General features: G+C 40.7%; 1 protein-coding gene across 1 annotated transcript in view; it reads right to left on the reverse strand.

The window, feature by feature from the left end:
• The window catches only part of MSRA (methionine sulfoxide reductase A), a 256,774-nt gene that overhangs the window by 103,362 nt on the left and 132,642 nt on the right, over nt 1–20,770 (reverse strand). Inside the window, exon 4 of the mRNA XM_032683427.1 lies at nt 2,102–2,206. Coding sequence (XP_032539318.1) covers nt 2,102–2,206 — 105 coding nt within the window. The remainder of the gene's footprint in view (nt 1–2,101; nt 2,207–20,770) is intronic.

Raw genomic sequence — 20,770 nt, forward strand, 5'->3', positions numbered from 1 at the left:
TTGTCAGTTTGAAGTCGTTTCCTCTTTTCCTGTCACTCTAGGCCCTTGTAAATAGCCTCTCTCCCTGTTTCTTGTAGGCTCCCTTCAGGTACTGGAAGATCTCAGTTATGTCACCCCAAACCTTTCCCTTTTCCAGGATGAAAGAAAGAAGTCACCCTCTGGTGATGGCCAATTTCTGATAACCCAAAGAAAAAAGAAGAAAAAAAAACAAACCAAGGGAGAAAACCTCCTTTCTGACCCCTCAGAGCAAACCAGGAAGGCCCAAGAGCATGAAGTGAGGATGGTTAACGTTGAATCAGAGAAATGGTTTGGAAGGGACCTTAAAGACCAGTTCCAACCCTCTTCCATGGTGGGTCTGTCAATGCAGAGCTGCAAGTACTCCAGGGATGTGCAGACAAATGTCCCTGAACCAACCAGAAGGGAAGGGGTTGGGAAGGTAGGCTCATAAATCACCAGCGTGGGCCACCATCCTTGACAGACACAGAATTTCTTCTCCTGACTCGAATCAGGTACCTCTTTTAAAATGATAAAATATCTCATCTCAGAGACTCGAAGTGATGGTGATGGAAAAAGACTCCAGTGCTTAATTACACTGGGAGATGTGAAACTGTTTTATTCCGAGGTAGAACTTTTCAAACTTCAGCTTCCAGCTACTGGAGCTTGTCCTGGTTTATCAGGGGTCGGGTTGTCAACTCACTGTCAGGTTCCTGCAAGGGTTCCTTGATCATGGTGTTCACAGAATATCCTGAGTTGGAAGGGACCCCACAAGGATCATCCAGTCCAACTCCTGGCCCTGCACAGGACACCCCAACAATCCCACCCTGTCCCTGAGAGCATTGTCCAAACACTTCCTGAGCTCTGGCAGCCTTGGGAAGTGACCATTCCCTAGGGAGCCTGTTCAGTGCCTCACCACCCTCTGGGGGAAGGACCTTCTCCCGAGATCCAACCTGAACCTCTCCTGACATAGTGCTGTGTTTCTTCAACTAGTAGAACGTGTTTATTCCCAGCACCAGGCTGGTTTTCTGGACTCTATACCCTTTCTCTCTCTCTCTTCAAATGCCCAGCAGTATTTCCATATGATCCCTGGGATGGCAACTCAGGAACTGCACAAAATGTTCTGATTTTACTGACCCTGCAGAGAGAAAACAGCTTTAACACTCTTGATTAAGGCCCTTTTCATACAAAAAAGAGTTTCAACAACCACTTTTATCTCTGCATTGTACTCTGGGCTCACTGAAAGACACTTATCCACAACAATCCCTGAATCCCTCTTACTCTTTCCCAGGAATGGCATCACATTTTGAAGGTATCAACTGCATTTTTTTTCTTATTCCCAGATGTAGTAAAAAGTGGCATCATTATGAGAGCTGTTAAAACAGTGCAATGAGTTACTGTGTGCAGTATTTCTGGGAAATGGTAGAAAGGATGATGTTTATTGGAACTACATAAACATGCAAAATGTTTTCTCAACACAGTTTCCCATTTCTGTTTGCACAGATGTGGGAAATGTCACCACAAAGCCCTTTCCAAGAAAGATAAATTAAATTAAAAGGTCTGAATCAGGCAAATAGATGGAATGATCCACTGATGCCTCCACACACCATCTCTCACCTCTTTTTGCTCCTTTTTTCTAATCATAAAGTATATTCACTATCATTGAAGAATACAAAACCCCCAAATTTTTATGACTGGTAGAAATGAAATGAAATAAAATGAAATTAAATTAAATGAAATAAAATGAAATGAAATAAAATAAAATAATAGAGGTTTTGAATCTGCAAAGAAATACACGTTAATTTAAGGCACAAAGGACATTACAGCGTAAATTGTCATAATCAAAGTTGAAAAGAATTTTCCATTGTCTCCTGAGCCACTCTGTGGGAATTTTCCCAGCCCAGCCAGCTGGAAGGGAGGAGGGGCATTGTGAGGTTCTGTGCTCTCATTCTCTCTCTCCCTCTCTTTCTCTGTCAATAAATGTCTGCAATCATATTCTTGAGCTCCAGTGTGATTTCAAGGTTCATCTCTTCCATGCAGCTCAAACACTAATTATCCCAGCTGTAATTAGTAAGATAATTAAATACTGGCTCACTCATCACTCTACCTTGTGTCGGGTCGTGATTCTCCCAGAAGACCTTGAGCAGTTGCTCAAAGCTGATGTTTTCTGGCTGATAAACCACTCGAACGGCCTCGGTGTGACCAGTCCTGCCTTCAAAGACACAATAAAATCAGGGGAGAATTAACCAGGGCACATTCAGGTTTTTTCTACCTGAGATACAAAGCACAACCCTTTTCTATTTTCCTAAAATTATTCTGATTTGCCACCATTTATTAAGTTTTTTACACACGATTTTATACTTGTTCGGACAAGGCCATCATGAATAAACCATCCAGAGAGGCAATAAGGTAAGACAGAGATGATATTACAGCAGTTAAAGGAGAAAAAAATTAATACTTTTTAGTATGTTTGTAACCAAAAATTAGTAAAATATTTTAAATATTCCAAATAGAGCATTAAAACATAAAAACATGTGTGTCTAAGTTGTCTTGAAATACTGAAACTGGGTTTGGTTCTGAGGGGATATGGATAAAGGAATTGATAATAAAATAATCATAATTACTATATAACAGCAATAATATTGATTATAAAAGCAAATTTCAAGGGTGTGTTTACACAAGATCACACAAATAATTTGAAGTTAATTTACAATATCCAAACCACTGATGCCAACAGAGCCAAAAGAGTCAGAGTCTGAACTTTAAACTTTATGACAGCAGATGAAGGACAAGGAAGATTAGGAGGTGCTAGAGCATATAAAACAATATTATGTCTATTTTTCAGTTACATTGCGAACAGAATTTCTTCATTTCGTATGTGTTTATGACTCATAATGTTATTGAAAGATCCACCTTCAGAAAATACGAAGGCTACATAATTCACTTCAATTCTAATTAATAGCTATATTGATGAGTTTAGACCTCTCAGGGGGAAAGTCCATTGCACTGAGCACTACAGAAGCATTTTTTATTTTATATATATTATATATTTTATTATTTAAGAAATTAAGCATATCTGTTGTCATTATATATTCATGAATGGACAAAAAATCTTATTCTTCATTGAAATCATAATAAGTAAATACTAAAATAAATAAGCTGGACAACCACATCTGCCTTTTGGTGTGGACATAACAAGCTCTTTGATCACACCAGGGAGGCTTTTATTTCATTTATATCAAAAGAAACTCCAGATTTACCCAATTGACTTCAGTAGAATTGTTGAATTTCATGCAGGGCAGCAACCAGATGATTCTGGCCCAGTGATGGGTCCTGAATGAGTTGTCACCAAACAACAAAAATCAGAATCTGTGAGTAAACTGAGGAGGTGTTTCAGTAGAAACACCAATTCAGTACCAAGAGAAATGTGAATTAAATTTAAAAAAAAAAAAAAAGTAGAAAGAAATAAAAAGGATCTTTGCATATATTAAAGAGACATGATGGGGAAAGACGTGACAGCATTTTATCAGTTAATGGGGCACCTGAAATGAAGAAAACCTAAATGAGGCACAGAGAGCTGGTCTAGCTCATAAAAAGGATTTAAAACTGGGATCAAATATAGTCTGGAATGCAGAGGACTAAAAGAAGACACATCTGGGATATCTGTAATCTAGATTTTGATAAAACCAAATTGGTTCCTATCTCATGTACTTCACAGTGCAACCAAGATCAGCTCACTGAGATTAAAAGAGAACATCAAATTCCACGTGAAGCCGTGTCATCCCATCCTCCAGGCACTGTCCAGCCACAGGGTGACCCAATTCCCTCTCTCACACTCTGCCTTTTGCAGTCCAGGGAAGCAGCTCGTTATCTAAAGTCAAATCCTGCTGGTAGGAAGCAGGAAGGATCAGACATTTAGCAGAATAAAAATACAAGTCAGAGATAATTGGCTTAATAATAAAGTGAAATGGTCTTTCATATCATGGCAAGAACTGACCTTAGGTCAGGGATGGAATTTATTCCAGATCTCCTGGTTTAATATGGACCATCAGTGAAAATAATGAATTTTGCCATAGTTGAAGCCCAGGCTGGAACTTTTGTTGTTGCTGGAGATAAGGAAGGAGAGCAACCAGCCAGTGGTGTGTCCTGCTCTTGCAAACCAACATTGTACAACTAAAAGGAGATTAAGGAGTGACTTTTTACTTCGATATTTTAATTTTTATTTCAATTTTTATTTCTGTTTTTATTTTTATTTTTTGTAAGCCAACGTGAAGCCTGTGAAAGGTTCCTCTCGCTCAGGAGCAGATTGCTTGTCGAAGATGAACAGCTTTAGATCACAGGAGAATTGCCTAAAGAACTTTGAAACAACAGAGGCATTACCTTCCCTCTCGACTGAAGCAGCAATTACACCTTGTCAACACTGTCTGCTCTGACTAATCCAGAAGTTCAAAGAATCAGCATTTTTTTTTCCCTCAGAATAAGGAAATAATGGTGTCACTCTGAGAACCACAACCTGACCTCGAGAAAAAAATCCTCAGATGTGCTGTAACAGACTGTTAGAACTTATTTCAAATCAATATTCATCCTCAGAGGAACAGAAAGGAAATAATCCTTCTGGTCCTACCTGGTTCACCTCTAATTTTCCTCAAAGCCTTCCCACAATCTGGTGGATTTTCTATCAGAATTAGCTGTGGTTATTTGTAGTAAGAACAATCTTGGTTATTGGTGGGAAGCACTCCTACTTCCCAACAATTTTAGTGGGAACAAAACCAATCAACTGGGTACACATATGAGGAAAAAGGAAAAAGAATGGAAAAGGCTCCAGGTGGGACAGATTTACCACAACATTTCCTAGAAGAAGGACAGGGAGAAAATGGTATGAGGGGACAGGAAAGGGAAAAGAGCAATTTCCCACAGGTGCAACACAACCCACAAGAAGGAGTCAGAAGTTCCTATGAGGTTAGCCCAAGGAGCAAGTGGAAACAACCACTCCCAGCCTGGTCTAGTGGAAGGTGTCCCTGGCCATGGTAGGGGATGGAACTGGATGACCTTTAAGGTCCCTTCCAACCAAACCATTCTGTGATTCTGTGATTCTGTGATTCTGTGATTCTGTGATTCTGCGATTCTGTGACTCTGTGATCCTATGGCTAGTGCTGAATATGACTCCTCTGCAGCCAAAGTGGCATAAGGGAACTTAAATTGTATTGTGTTGATCTTCTCATTTCACTTTTTAGACTTTCAGTTTGACTATGAGAACAGATTCATCCTGTTTCCATTTGGGTTTCATACTTTTGTTACACTACAGAGCCAAAAAGGCACAGCATCGACCCAGCTCACCACTCCTCTGTACTGTGAAAAAAAATAGACTGAGATATTTCTAATTAAACCTTTTATGTAAGAGTTCATAAAATGGAGAGGAAGTAAGCAAAGAGAAACAATAACTCCAAAAAGCTGCATGTCTTTAACAAGAAATCGAGCTGAAAGGATTTAAAATGGTCAGTGATAGATGGAATTCTCTCAGTGACATTCAGCTCTTCACCTCAGTGCCTCCTTCAGAAATTCTCCTGAAACATTCATTTATATTGTCAGAATCAGTGTCCTCAGCTCACCTCCTGCTTTTAATTAGCTGATTTTTAATATTCCACACCCAAAGTTTTACTGATTATGAACATTTCCAGAAGCTTTCTCCCCAAAACCCCTCGATGTTTGAATTACTTTAAATAATTTATGAAACCACCAAATATAATTTCATTTGCTGTTAATTGTGCAAATAGAAACCCTTTATTTATAGGAGCCATTATGGTATTTCCAGTTCTGGTTCTCCTTCAGCCCTAGAAGGGGCTCAGCCGTCGAAGAACCTCCCTGCAGATGGGAAGACTTTATTACACCGAGGGCTATGTGCCAAGAGCAGATTGTCTGTTTATCCTGTATCCATTTCCCACTTAGAAAACATCACCTCTCTCAGAGGATTAGAGACAGAGAGCTCCTTCAGCGAGGATTCAAACCCTGGCAAAAATGTCCCTGTAAAGAGCAATAGAAAAAGACATCTGAGTGACACTTCGGCGCTGCTTTTCCATCCTTTCCCTTCCTAATAGCATTTAGATTCTCACCTTCTTAATCATGTCCCAGGTGAGTGCCCAAGATGAGGGATTAAAGAACTCATTCTTTTTAACTGCCTGTATCCAGTGAGCATTTAATTATTTCCAGCAAAGTGGAACAACTTCAAAGGGCTGGAGAGCTCCTCACCTGCGAGCTCCGAGTCCCTGGCACTGATGGCACGGGGGCTTCATTCCCAGCTGGTCCTGCCTCGGGTGAATTCAATTCTACAGTTCAGGCACCACCAAAACTCCTCCCTCCTGCCTCACACCTTCAATAAAAAGGGACTTGGCTCTCTTGAATTCTGAACCCAGTAAATCTCAGTATCACAGAAGGGGTTGGGTTGGAAGGGACCTTAAAGACCATGACAAATATTCAGGAAAAAAACAGGTAGGGGATGACTTCCTTGTAGTCTTTGTCTGTACAGAAAGATCTTTAAATAAATAAACACAGGGAATAAAAATATGTCTGTTGTCTTTGGTTTTCTGCTTTGATTGTTTTAAAAGTGGGAGGTTGAGGGGCTGGAGTGTGCCCAGGGAAGGAGCTGGGGAAGGGGCTGGAGCAACAGGAGGAGCCAAGGGAGCTGGTGGGGCTCCCTCAGCATTCCAACCCCTGACACCTTCCACTATCCCAGGTTGCTCCAAGCCCCATCCAACCTGGCCTTGGACACTTCCAGGGATCCAGGAGCAGCCACAGCTTCTCTGGGCAACCTGTGCCTGGTTGTCAATGTGTAATGTAAAGAAATCAGTGGCTAATCTTCAGCACTCAATGGTTTTGGAGATGAACTAATTTGTGCCAACAAAAGCCTAAGCCTTGGTGAATATGCAAAGCATGACAGAAAAAGGTTCCTAGGAAAATATTAAAAAAAAAAAAAAAAGTGTTGGTCTTTTGAGCATCTGTTTCTCCAAACCAGCATGGTAATTTTTATTATGTCGCAGTTATCACTAATAAAACTCCCAGTTCCTTCCTATGTGTTAAATAAACAAAGGGTTCAACACTAAAATACTGAGAACCCACACCTTGGGGATCTACTTCACTTTTACTTTTTTACCTTCAAAGCAATAGCATGAAAAGAATGGAAATAATCACAAATCGATAGATTTTTTTAAGAAGGGTCCATTACAATAATTTTATTTTACTTCCTGCCTAACACAGCTGAGGGAATTCCCTGGAGCAGACCCATATTTTATACCTGCAAAAAGTAACAATTCTTGATTCAAAGAACCCAGTGGACAGAAAATCCACCAAAACTCAAGACAAAGTTTAACCTTTTTTACCTTTTTAAGGGCACAAGGATGTACCAGTTCCCTGAGCAGCCCCTCCCTACACATTCACCTCCTGCAGTTCATGATTTCCTGACCCCTTTTCATGTTTCCAGGGTAATTTTTGGGTGATTTTTGGAAGAGACTCTAAAATATACCAGGTAAACACTGACACTGCCATGTGACTACTATTCTTTTACCTTCTTCTTTATATTTTAAACAACTTTAGTGGCTTTGTTAGCACTGAACTAGAAGATGATCTTTGGTTCATTAACCACTGTGAATTTTTGCTTTTCAAAATATCATTCTTCACCCTCTCGGTGTGATCCCCACTCTTTTGTACAGTTTTATCAAAATACGTCCATCTTCTACAGCAAGAAGCCAATTTATCACGCTGGGCCAGCCAATCCTGCAGTTCTTAATCCAAATAAAATTGTCCAGCAATTCTAGAAACTTCTTTTTGGACCACAGGAAATCAGGTCTCTTCCAGAACCTACAGAAAGCAGCACATCCAGCAGTGTGGTGGATGTATCTAAAGAGAAAATGTTATTTAATTTTATTTATTTAGTTTAGGAGAGGACAGCTGAATAACACAGTAAATGAAAATCTAGGAAAAAAACTTGCTGATAAAACAGTGAACTACTTTAAACTGCATTTCTGGTGCCTGTTAGAACCACTTTTTTTTTTCCCCGTCAAAACAAAAGTAAGAGAACAAAGATGACAGTAAAAAATGGGGTACAACATGCTGTTATTGTTAATTTTTTTTCATAGAAATGCTCATTTTTTGAGTAAAACTAGTTGAATTAAACTAAAGAAGATTGGCAGTTTGCACAAAGAACATTCATTTTTTCCCTAAAAATCTGCAAAGCAAAAGCATTAAATGAACTTGTTTCTTATTTCCCAGTATTGAAAATTTAGATGGTAGAGCTGTAAAAATTCTTAGTTGGTTTCATAAAATCCTGTGTGTTCTTTAGCAGCAAATAGGTTTTGATAAAAAAGAATATCAACTGGTTTTGCTGAACAGAATATCTAGAAGCAAGACCACTACTATACTTCTAGTCGTATTTTTTAAATGGCTGTACATTGAAGAGCTACTGAAAGGGGAAAAATAAATTACAATTAAATAGTAAATTATAGAAAATAAAATATAGAAAGTAAAATCAAAATAAATTATATAAGCCTACAGGAAAAAAGGGATGGCACAACTTTAATACTTTGTTCATTGTACTTGGATCATGTTTTCTATAGGCTGAATGTCCACATTGCAACGACTTTTTAAATGGGATTATTTTTGACTCATTCTGGTTTGGTCCAGTGCTGTTCCGAGATGGAGTGAGTCAAGTGTGCTCCTAGAAAGTATATTTTGATTTAATTTCATTCAAGTGAATTAAAAATATTGGAGATGGGCTTATAATTAACATCAGCCCCCGTGGTCGTGTGGAATTTAGGTCTTGTCGGCCAAACTCGATTTCACTCTCCCATGAAATTACAAGTCTGGATGTAATAAATGTGGGATGTAATAGCAGGGATGTAACAGACTTTATTAATGCATTGGACTTATTACTTCCTGACTGATTAAAAAATTAACACTATCCAATATTGACAGTGTTAAACAGATTAAGAATCGTCTAAAGGACAGTTCTAATAAAACTTGTCCAAAGGGAACAAGGCTCAAATGGCAGCATTTTTATCTGCCCTCTGCAGGGACTGGGCCAAAGCCTGGTGTTGTTCAAGTCCTTCATCAGTAATTTTAAAGAAATATAAAGTCTCAGTTTATAAAATCTGAGGATAAAATCAGATGAGGCTGATGGGATGGGCTTATAAAGCCATTCCTGGCTGTGCTGGGGCCATTCAATCTAAAATGGATTAAAACCAGCCACAGGTAAATCTCTACTTAAAGGAAAAAGTGATGCCTGGAATGAGAATAATCTTTGAGGGGAGTAGCAGCAGACAGGCAAATAAACACGGAATTTCATTGCAATATTGCAATAAAAGGGAGTAGGGACTGAATTGGGATGTCTAAGTAAAAAAGAGGGTTGTAGGAACAGCACTGGTGAGATCAACCTTGGCACTAAAGTAGATCCTCAAAAGCAGTTTCAGTGCCAGCCACAAAGTGTTTATATATTGATATATGATAAATTGATATATGGTTTATTGATTTATGACATATTGATATATTATATGTTGATATATTAAGTATTTATCCTTCCCAAAAGAAACCCTCAAGGTTTTTGACTCAGGCAGGTCCTCAGGAAGAGGATGACTAAGTGAAAAAGGGTCTCGGAGGAAGCAATGAAAAGGCAGATCAAGAGTAAATGGTAGGGTTGGAAACCATGGAAATTCAAAAGGAAAACGTATTTTGGATATGGAAGGTGGTTATTGCTCAGTTGCACCACTGGATCATTCAGTGCTCCTCTAAACCTGCATCCTATAAACCACTTCCTCGTTTCCTGATGTTTTCAAAGCAGATTTTCATCTGGGAGAGACACTTCCATCAAATACCTGCTAAACTTCAAGGAAAAAGTGATAGGCCTTGATAAAACAGTGACTGGATGAAACATAATGACCTGTGATATAAAAAATGTCCAATTAAATAATGCAGGGAGCCCTTTCCAACCTTAAATGCCAGGAATATCTGAGTGCATTGCCCCTTTTTTCCTTTGTTCACTTGGCTTTAATGAAGCTTTTCTATCCCAAACACTCTTATCTGTACAAAGAGTTGGGACTCTTTTATTATCTCCTTTTCATCATGGTTGATGAGGAAGACTTTAAATTTTATATCTTCTTCCTAGAGGTGAGTTAATGTCTTTCAGCTACAGTGTTGGGAACAGAAATACTCCACATTTTGAAAGTTCTCATTTAAAAATCCCAGCTTTAACCCTAAACTTACACATCAGATGGAGCTTTTATATCACAATAAATTCTGTTTCCTGACAAACCAATTATACTTGGCACCAAGGAAATGCAATTTCAGGCTTTTCCATCTATCCCATGTGGATCTGACCACTAGAACAGGTGAATGTAGAATAATACAAGGGAGAAACACAAGATTCGGGTCAGGACTTTGGTCTGCTCCTGGTTTCATGGATTTCTGCTCTCACACAGTTGGGAATTTCACAGCTCAAATTGTTTCATTGCAAAGTTCCTTTGAAAAATTAAATTAATGATGTTGACATCTTTTATCACAAGAGATAAACACAGTAAATAAAGATCTGCCCAGGAAATATATCCCATTATCCATGGGCATGAAAAACTCTGAGGCTAAAAAATTAATGCCATGTCACAGTAGCACCAAGCCTTTGTCCTAAAGACTTCAAAGGACATCCTAAATTTGGATCCCATTATTCCCATTTTTCAGACCATAACCCATGATTACACTGTGTTTTTCATAATTAATTTCCATATATGCAACATAATTTCTCTAAACACAAACCCTGGGCCGACACCATTTCGGATCTTTTATAACACAAATTCAAAACCTTACCTAAAATAAATATTTTGTGTTGAACTGAGGGAAACAACATCATGTTTAGATAATAAAAATTTCAGTTCTGACGTGATGTGTGGAATCGTGGAATCACTGAGTGGTTTGGGACGAGAAGCTCATCCAGTTCCAACCCCAACACCTTCCATGAGTCCAAGTTGCTCCAAGCCCTGTCCAACCTGGCCTTGGACACTTCCAGGGGTCCAGGGGCAGCCACAGCTTCTCGGGGCAACCTGTGCCAGGGCCGCCCCACCATCCCAGCCAACAATTCCTTCCCAATTTCCCATCTCTCCCTGCCCTCTGGCAGTGGGAAGCCATTCCCCCTTGTCCTGTCCCTCCAGGCCCTTGTCCCAAGCCCCTCTCCAGCTCTCTTGGAGCCCCTTTAGGCACTGGAAGGGGCTCCAAGGTCTCCCTGGAGCTTGGTGTTTAGCTTGAATTCCCTGGAGCCACATCCCACAGAGATTTCCTGCTGAGAACCTGAGCCTGGAGCCATCCCAGCCAGCAGCACCATCCAGCTCCAGGGAATCACAGGACCCCAGAAGGGTTTGGGTTGGAAGGTTCCTTAAAGCCCATCCACTTCCAACCCCTGCCATGGGCAGGGACACCTTCCACTAGACCAGGTTGCTCCAAGCCCCGTTCAACCTGGCCTTGGACACTTCCAAGGATCCAGGGGCAGCCACAGCTTCTCTGGGAATTCTATTCCAGTCCCTCACCACCCTCACAGCCAAGAATTCCTTCCCAATATCCCATCAAACCCTGCCTCAATATCCTGAGTATTGAGCTTTACTTGTTTGCTTCAACTGTGACTTTTTCTGGAGAAGGCAAAGGGAAAACAAGGATTCCCTTTGTTTGGAAAGGGAGGGGTATTCCAGGAGAACTTCAAACAGGCTAAGTAAAGGCCCAAATCTCCAGAAAATAGTCTTAAGAGATGATTTATTGACAAAAATGGCTGTAATGTCCAAACTAAAACAGTATTTGGGGTCTGCTCCAGCCAGAAAAAGCTTAGATGGAAAAGTAAACAATATATACAGAAATAAAATGCCTGGACTCACTAATCCAGCTTCAATCTAAAAAGGGAATTATTTTAATGCCAATTTAGCAGAAAATAGGATTGATTTTTTGCTTAAAAGTTTACAGCTTTTAGCTGCAAACCTCTGTACAACTGTTATGCAACACAGAGCATCTCCTTAAATAAATGGGCATAATGGAAAGCAAAGAATAATAGGAATGTGAAGAATATCTCACACATTGAGAACAGCTTTGAAAAGGGGTAAATGGAGGTAAATGTAATACCTAGGGATATCTACTAATAGCAAGCTACAGAGTTGGAAAACATTAAATAATCTGGAATTTAAAAAAGAAGAAATGAGAGTAAGATATTCTGATTTCTAATATTTTTCTTTAGAATTCAAAAATTGTAGTTTCATCCTTTTCTCTCTAGAGGGAATTCAGTAAGAGGTTACTCCTTTGAGGAAATGTCTGGATACAAGGTTGGATTTCTAATATATGCAAGTTTTCAGCCTGAATTTGGATACCAACACAGAGCTTAGAAGAAAACTGTACAGCTCTTAATACCTGAGAATGCAAAAAAAAAAAAGGTATAAATATCTATATTTGTACTCTGGAAGCTTATCTTTCATATCTAACTTTCATTAAACTACTCTGACAGTCCTATTATAAAAAGAAATATGATTGAGATCATTATTTCCCTGCCGATTTGCCCAAAATAAATAAGAAAAAAAGCAGCACAGGCAACTCGGTTTCACCAGAGACCTCGAGCTGATATCAAACTGCAAAGAGAAGTTCCTGGTGGCAGACAGTCAGAGGGATCCTGAAAAAAAGGGATTTGGGACAAAAATCTAGGATTAATTTATACATGACAAACACTTTTAAGTCCACCAACATTAATAAAAGAATTCTAGGAAGCTCCAAAAATGTCCAAGCAACCTGTTTTCTGCAGAAGTCCTCAACAAAAACGAATTATAATGGTGGGGAAGACCTCAAAAAGATTAAATTTTGACAATTTATACATCTAGGGTAGCTGAATATATAAATTTTATAATTTTTATATAATTTTTATATAATTTTTATATGTATTATAATGTTTACAAATAATTAAAATTATATTTAATACTTTCATTTACAGTGCCCTGGCCAAACTGAAGCTTCCCTTGAAGAGCTTTAGAAATCCTACTTTTTCAATATAAATTCTGGCCATTGCTGCTCTTCAAGTGGAAGATTATTGAGGTAGGGGTGTGAATATTTGCCCAGTAGAGGTGTTAAAAACTGCAGTCAGGTCTGAAAGTGGTAAATCAGGAATGTCCCAGTCTTTGGGGGGTGGTACAACTGTCTGCAAGGAGCAAGGACAGGGAGTTTAAATCAGAAAAGGTGAAAAAATTGGTTGGCTGGTTGATAAAAAGATGTTTAAAGAACTACTGATACGATAATTAAATGACTTTGAGGGCAGAAAATGGAACTGGGAGCTCATTTTCACTTCAGTTCTGTGATTGCAACTTTATTTTTCCCCACCATCCCCACAAAGGTCCCTGCAGTGAGAAGAAGTGGCTTGTTTGTCCTACACCCAGCACCACCCGAGGCTACTGTAGCAGAATTGGGATTGGAAAGGACCTTAAAGCTCATCTCATCCCACACTCCTGCCATGGGCAGGGACACCTTCCACTAGCCCAGGTTGCTCCAAGCCCCGTCCAGCCTGGCCTTGGACACTTGCAGGGATGGGGCAGCCACAGCTCCTCTGGGCAACCTGGGCCACCACCCTCACAGGAAGAATTTATTCCTAATATCCCATCTAACTCTGTCAGGTTAAAGTCATTGTCCCTTGTCCCATCTTGGATAAATGTCTGAAATGATGCCAGGATGCATCCAGGGCTCTGGATTTTGATTCCTTTAGTTCTGTGAAAAAGCAGGGAAGGGTCTCTTTTGTTCAGCTGCAATATGTCCTGCCCACATGTACCGTTGGCAGTTTGGAAAGGGAGAAATCCCTTTACAGCATCTGGGATGCTCAGGGTTCTCACCCTACACAGCTGGAGCAATAGTAGTAGTTGTGCAAATCTGGGTGGGATTTATTCAGTCAGATTACAAATGTCTTTTCTATAACCATCAGCATCTACACAACCATCTTTCCACCAATAGGAAGAAAAAAAAAAGCACTTTTGGCAAGTGAATCACTGAGTCTGTTTTAACCACCTATGTTAAAATGACATCAATCTGTGTGTGTGTGTGTTTATTGCTCCCCATTAACTAAAATCAAGCTGAAGATATTTGATTTGGAGACACTTGGCTCCAAGGCAGGACAGTTGCCTACATCTAAATATCCAGTGCTGTTTTAGATATCCCAGGATATCCCTCTGGTATCCCACTTCTTTTGTTCAGCTGCCCACATGCCCTGTCAGAAGCTTGGAGAGGGAAAAACCCCTTTACAGCATCTGGGATGCTCAAGGTTCTCACCCCACATAACTGGAGCCATCACAGTAGATGTTGTGCAAATTCTGCTTAGGGATAGTGGAATTCCTCATCCCTGGGATCTCACCCCCACTTAATGATGCCAAGCATCTTCTTAAGGACACCAGGAAAAATGTGCTCCACGGTCCCCTCGTAATACTCCCCCAAACAGCCCACAGAGCACATGCTGACTGCTCAAAGACACCCTCACATGGCATCAGGAACTCAGTACTTTGTCCTGTGCAGAACTGTGAAGTCTTGGCATGACAAGTTTGCTTCCCTGCTACCCAATTTTTCCTTTGTTTGTTATTTTTTTCCTGAACAGATTTTCGTGTTTCCAGTTCTCAGATCACTGGATTTTTCTGTGTGTGCAGGGATCTGACTCCCTCTGAGAGGATCATCTCGATAATGGAGACCAAGAGAAGGTAAAAGACCCCCTTGAAGTTACTCCTTGATTCCAAAAGATTCTTCTGGTGGCTTTGAAGGGGGGTGGGGGGGTGGGGGGGCTCCTCCCTTCATTGAAAATTGATTTTAATCATTTAACAAGAATGTTATAAGAAAGAGTTTAGACCTCAAACTCAGACTAGGGGACTAATTTTTAGATGACTAAAAATAGCTGCAGTGAATCCAACCCAAAAGACAGATGCTTATTTAAAAGAGAAGAAATTACACTGGAAGAAGGACACAGAGAGAATTCAAAGGAAAAAAATAACCAATAAAGTGAGTCTTCTGCCTGACTTCTGCTCAGTATAGTCTGTGCTGACCAGAGAAGGGCCTTTAGCTCATGACAAAAATACACTACTAATAAACAGCAAATTACTCAGGAGATTAAAAAAGTAGCCCAGCTCTGCAGAGCTCTGAACTGGGGTCTAGGTGCACAAAGCACTGGGAACAGATCAAACCCCAGCATAGGCCTTTCTACACCTCCATGACCCACATTTGAGATCAGGTTTAAAAAAAATAAAAGCAAGTAGATCAATCCTTAGAGCCTTTAATAAATCTTTACAGATATTTTTCTCTTTCTTGTAACCAACCTTTTAGACGTTATTAATTCTCACCCCAGTTTTAATGAGTGGCTGTGCCAGTGCTTAACCTCCAGAAGTCACCTAAAATGAATTATTACTGATGATTAATTATGCTGGAATAGGCCAATAAGAGCGACCTTTATTTCAACCACTAATAAAATTAATTAAAATTAATTCCAGTAAACAGTGGAGTGCCAGCTAAACAAAAAATATTTTTGCTTTTTTTTTTATGTTAAAATGTAAATGTCATAATTCACATTAGACCAGTGAAACCTCCTGTTTAAAGTTAATGACCATTCATTGTATTTGACCGTCCATTATTTCTATTCAACCAGGCCCAAATCAAGAGTTTTAAACTACAGGTCACTTGCATCCTTTTTTATATTCCATTTTAAATGGGAACATTTAGGAAAAGCAAAGAAAGGATTTTAATTCAAGTGAAACTAGTATTCCCTGACATTTATTCATCCAAAAAGTAATGGCCAATTTGGATGCACAAAAGTACCTAAAAGACAATGAGGGGGAAAAAAAAGTAATAGTTCATCTATTTTTAAAAAATGCCTCAAAGGACCTTAAAGATTGTCCAGTTTCAACCCCTGCCATGGCACGGACAGGGAAACCTTCCACTAGCCCAGGTTGCTCCAAGTCCCATCCAACCTGGCCTTGGACAATACCAGGGATCCAGGGGCAGCCACAGCTTCTCTGGGAAACCTCTGCCAGGGTCTCACCACCCTCACAGCCAACAATTCCTTCCCAATATCCCATATAACCCTGTCCCTGTCAGTTTGAAGCCATTCCCCCTTGTCCTGTCCCTCCAGGCCCTTGTCCCAAGTCCCTCTCCAGCTCTCTTGGAGCCCCTTTAGGCACTGGAAGGGGCTCTCAGGTCCCCCTGGAGCCTTCTCTTCTCCAGGTGAACCCCCCCCAGCTCTCCCAGCCTCAATCCAGAGCAGAGGGGCTCCACCCTTTGGAGCATCCCCGTGGCCTCCTCTGGACTCGCTCCAGCAGCTCCACATTTTCCTTCTCCAGCAGTGACAGACAGAACAGCAGGTGACAACAGCCAGAACCTGCCACATGGAAAGCTGCAACTGAACCTTTGGATACCCTCTGTCCCAAGGATGACAGAGCTGCAGGGCAGCCCTTCTGTAACCTCCATCCCTGGAGCTTTTCCTGCTTGACAAAGCCACTGATGGCCTGACTGAAGGTGGAACATGGTCCTGCTTCAGATTAGAGTTTGGAATAAAGACTTCCAACCAGCACTTCTACGATTCTACACCTCGACACTAATTATGATCATAAATTACAGCAAATTCTCATCATTCTCCATTCGAAATTCTGGACCTTTTCTGGTTGAGACAGTACAGTTGGAACATACAAAGAAACTTTGGCATCTTAGTGCCCTTTAGCAGAATTTAAGACTGTGACTTTACTTGCAAATAAACAGTCCTGGAAACATTCCCAGGTTAGTGGGATTTGTTCCCTTCAACTGTAAATCATTGGAATGGTCGCTCCAAGGCATTGGGTCATCCTATAAATGTCTCCCTCACCTCCCTACAGGTGGAATGTAGGCCAGGTTGGACAGGGCTTGGAGCAGCCTGGGCTAGTAGAAGGTGCTGGGGTTGGAACTGGATGAGCTTTATGGTCCCTTCCAACCCAAACCATTGTGGGATTCTAAGCAAAGAAAGTCAAAAGGAAACATAAAAAAGAACAGAAAACAGGAAGGAAAACATGAGCTGAGACCTCCAACACTGGGAATGCCCACAGTTATTCCACAGTCACACAGGACAGGGCTGAGCCCCAGGAACTGCCTGGGCCTGCCCAGCAGCATCCAAAGGGTTTCCATGACCAACACCAGATCTCTGCTGCAGCTACAACCCTTCCAGCCCAACATCCTTAATTTAGGATTCCTAAAGTCTGAGACTTTTAGTCCTACAGGTCCTTTCCCTAAAAATGGGAGCTGCAGGGTAGATTCAGATTAGATATTGGGAAGGAGTTCCTGCCTGTGAGGGTGGTGAGGCCCTGGTACAGGTTGCCCAGAGAAGCTGTAGCTGCCCCTGGATCCCTGGAAGCATCCAAGGCCAGGTTGGACAGGGCTTGGAGCAACCTAGGCTAGTGGAAGATGTCCCTGCCCCTGGCAAGGGGTTGGAACTGGATGGTCTTTAAGGTCCCTTCCAACCCAAAGCATCCTGTGATTCTGTGATTCAATTCCATGATTTTATGATTCTCTGATTCCCTGTGTGTGCTGTTTAATCTCTGTTGTATTTTATCTTTTCCTAATCATGCCAGAAGTCTCAAGTCCACTCTGCCCTGGACCAGCTGCTCTCATTCACGTGAGAGACTCTCCTCTATAAACACACTGATCTTGTATCAAATGTAGACTTAAAGGAGGGATTAAAAATAATAATAATAAAAAAGGCAACTTTCATTTAGCAAGCTTATAATAAAAATTAAAAGATGTTAATAAATACTGTGTCTACAAGCTGGTCTAAATCTATCTAAAATGCCCCGCAGTGAAGTCTTACATCAGTTATTATTGAAACATTAAATGCTTTTCTTACAGGCTTACAGCAATCAATTTAACTTTCAGTCATCTTGTACCCATATGTGCTGCTCCTGTTGATGAAATGGCTATTAATAAAGGAATAGATGGCTATGAATTAAAGCAAGCTCGACTTAATCACATTAATCCAGAGTATGTTAAAGGCTTCAATTTTCTAAATAATTTTGGGCTTAATGCCTCTGAGATGGGCAGACTGCTCTATTGATGCAGCATCTGGTCCAATTTGAGCTGCATTGTGAAGGAGGAATTGTCAGGCCCTTGCAAAAAGAGGGAAGAGTGACAGTTTTAGGGATGCAACCAAAACTGCTACAGCTGAGACAAAAGATCCTGCAAGATATTGAAAAAGGGGCCTGTGACAATTAAAAGGCTGCCCCTGCTCTGCAAATGCAACTGGGCTGTTCAGTGAATTGTGTATGATTAACTTACTCCTCCTGATGGGATGAGAGCTCCCCACACTTATCCAGAGCCGTATTTTCCACTCATTGAACATCCAACAGCTGCTGCTGTGAAATATGTTCACTTACCCATTACATTGGGATACCAATTAGGGAGGAATTATTTCACCACCAACAACACCATCCTTGAAAAGCACAAATTTCTGGCTTTAGGATTTTTTTGCCCCCCTGAGCATATTTTTATTATTATCATTATTATTATTATTATTATTATTATTATTATTATTATTACTTTGTTTCTGTTAAGGTGGCAATTTTACAATGAAATAAGAGTTACCTTGGCTTGTAGCACTGAAATGCTGCTGTGTTCAGTTAAAGGAGATACAGGGAAAGTGTTTTAAACACTCCTAAGGGGAATAAGAACCTTCATAGGAGAATTAGTTTAGAAAATTTCTGTAGGAGAAAGATTTTTAAAAACCAATATTAATGGAAGGTCATCAATGGAGGAGATAACACGGTACAGTCCAACCACTGGGAAAAAAAATAACAGGACCTTTTCTATCGCATTTTTAATATAATTAATATTTTTTTATATTTAATATTGCAAAGTTACAAAAGTTTTAGGGGTAGATATTTTCTCAGTAACTGGATTATAAATGAAAAGTAACTTCAACGAATTTGGTGCTTTTTCACAATATATGTAAGTTCTGAATAAAGCCACCAAGTCACATTCAGCAGAGCTGTAAAAACCTCTGGCTGAAATCTTATTTCAATTAAAATTCATGTTTTAATTGAATGTACAGAGCAGGTTGGGGGGGGGCACACACTGCATCTACTTTTTTGTTATTACATATTGTAAAATTGGGACAATTTGGACAATTCTAAAGTGCCCAAAGAAGATTTTACACCAGAGCATCTCCCTCTGCATCCTACAGAACCAGAGTGGAATCTGAATTTTTAAAAAAACAGATTAAAATTATGCTTAATGCAAAATGTTCTGATACACAGTTCTTTTTCAGCTGAATGAAACAATTCAGATGTATAAATATAAAAATATCCGTTAAAATTCTCTATGACTACAGGAGATAAAAGACAACTTCAGATTTCCCCTTGCTGCCTATGCCTTCCTCAACACTCAGTCCCAGAAAAATCCATATATCCACAGATTTCAAAGTGCTTTAGAAGATAAGATAAACTATCTCCTTTTTATAGGTGAGGACAACAGGCAGGAAGAGCTGAAGGTTATCCAAGTCAGCTTTGGAGCCAGGAATAAAAGGGAATCAGCTGAGTGTCAAGGTAACAGCCCAGCTGTGGTGCTCCTGCTCCTTGCTGCAATCCATCCTGCTCCAAAGAGCTGCCAGGCAAATTCCAGCAGGAAAACCACTGCTGAGAGCTATGAAAGGGAAGAACAGCAAAAGGAAGGGAAGTAGATCCCAACCCAGCCTGTGGGGCTGCACGAGAGATTCTGTCACCCCTGTGCAGCGTGAAGGGAATGAAATGGGAATATCTCCTACTGCATCCAGGGATTTCTAGGAGGGGTTTCAAAAGGGTTTTTTATGACTAGCAGGGGAGGGGGAGATTCTGCCCCTCTGGGCCCCCCCAGCTGAGACCCCACCTGCAGAGCTGCCTCCAGCCCTGGGGAACAACAGCACAAGGATGTGGAGCTGCTGGAGCGAGTCCAGAGGAGGCCCCAGAGATGCTCCAAGGGCTGGAGCCCCTCTGCTCTGGAGACGGGCTGGGAGAGCTGAGGGTGTTCAGCTGGAGAAGAGAAGGATCCAGGGAGACCTGAGAGCCCCTTCCAGAGCCTAAAGTGGCTCCAAGAGAGCTGGAGAGGGACTTGGGACAAGGGATGGAGGGACAGGACACAGGGAATGGCTTCCCACTGCAAGAGGGCAGGGAGAGATGGGAGATTGGGAAGAAATTATTGGCTGTGAGTGTGGTAAGGATCTGGGATAGAATTCCCAGAGAAGCTGTGGCTGCCCCTGGATCCCTGGAAGTGTTCAAGGCCAGGTTGGACAGGGCTTGGAGCAACCTGGTCTAGTGGAAGGTGTCCCTGTCCATGGCAAGGAGGTAGAACTTGATGATCTTTAAGTTCCCTCCCAACCCAAACCATCCTCTGATCCAAAACAGGTTGTGTTGCTGGTGTGACAAGTTCCAAGGGGTAGTTCAGGGATTCTTGGAGGAGGTGAGAAAAGAAGGAGTTATTTTCTGAGAACTCTTTGAAAATATATGAAATGTTGAATCTGCTCCTTCTGAAACACAATGGGAGCACAAGCTCTAATAGCTGAGTTGTTCCTCAAACTCTGGGCCATTCTTGTAATGAAGAGCTATTAAATAGGCCTAAGTACAAATAAATAACCACTTGTCATGCCAGTGATATAAAAAGAATTCATTTCTAGGTGTAACTCTATGGCAACAGCTTTTGTGAGCCACTCTTTGACTCTGCAGCAGAGCTCCTGTTTAACAATTCAAATGCAGAAAGATGAGAAGAAAGGAGG

Source organism: Chiroxiphia lanceolata, chromosome 3 (assembly GCF_009829145.1).
Source record: "Chiroxiphia lanceolata isolate bChiLan1 chromosome 3, bChiLan1.pri, whole genome shotgun sequence".
Lineage (NCBI taxonomy): Eukaryota > Metazoa > Chordata > Aves > Passeriformes > Pipridae > Chiroxiphia > Chiroxiphia lanceolata.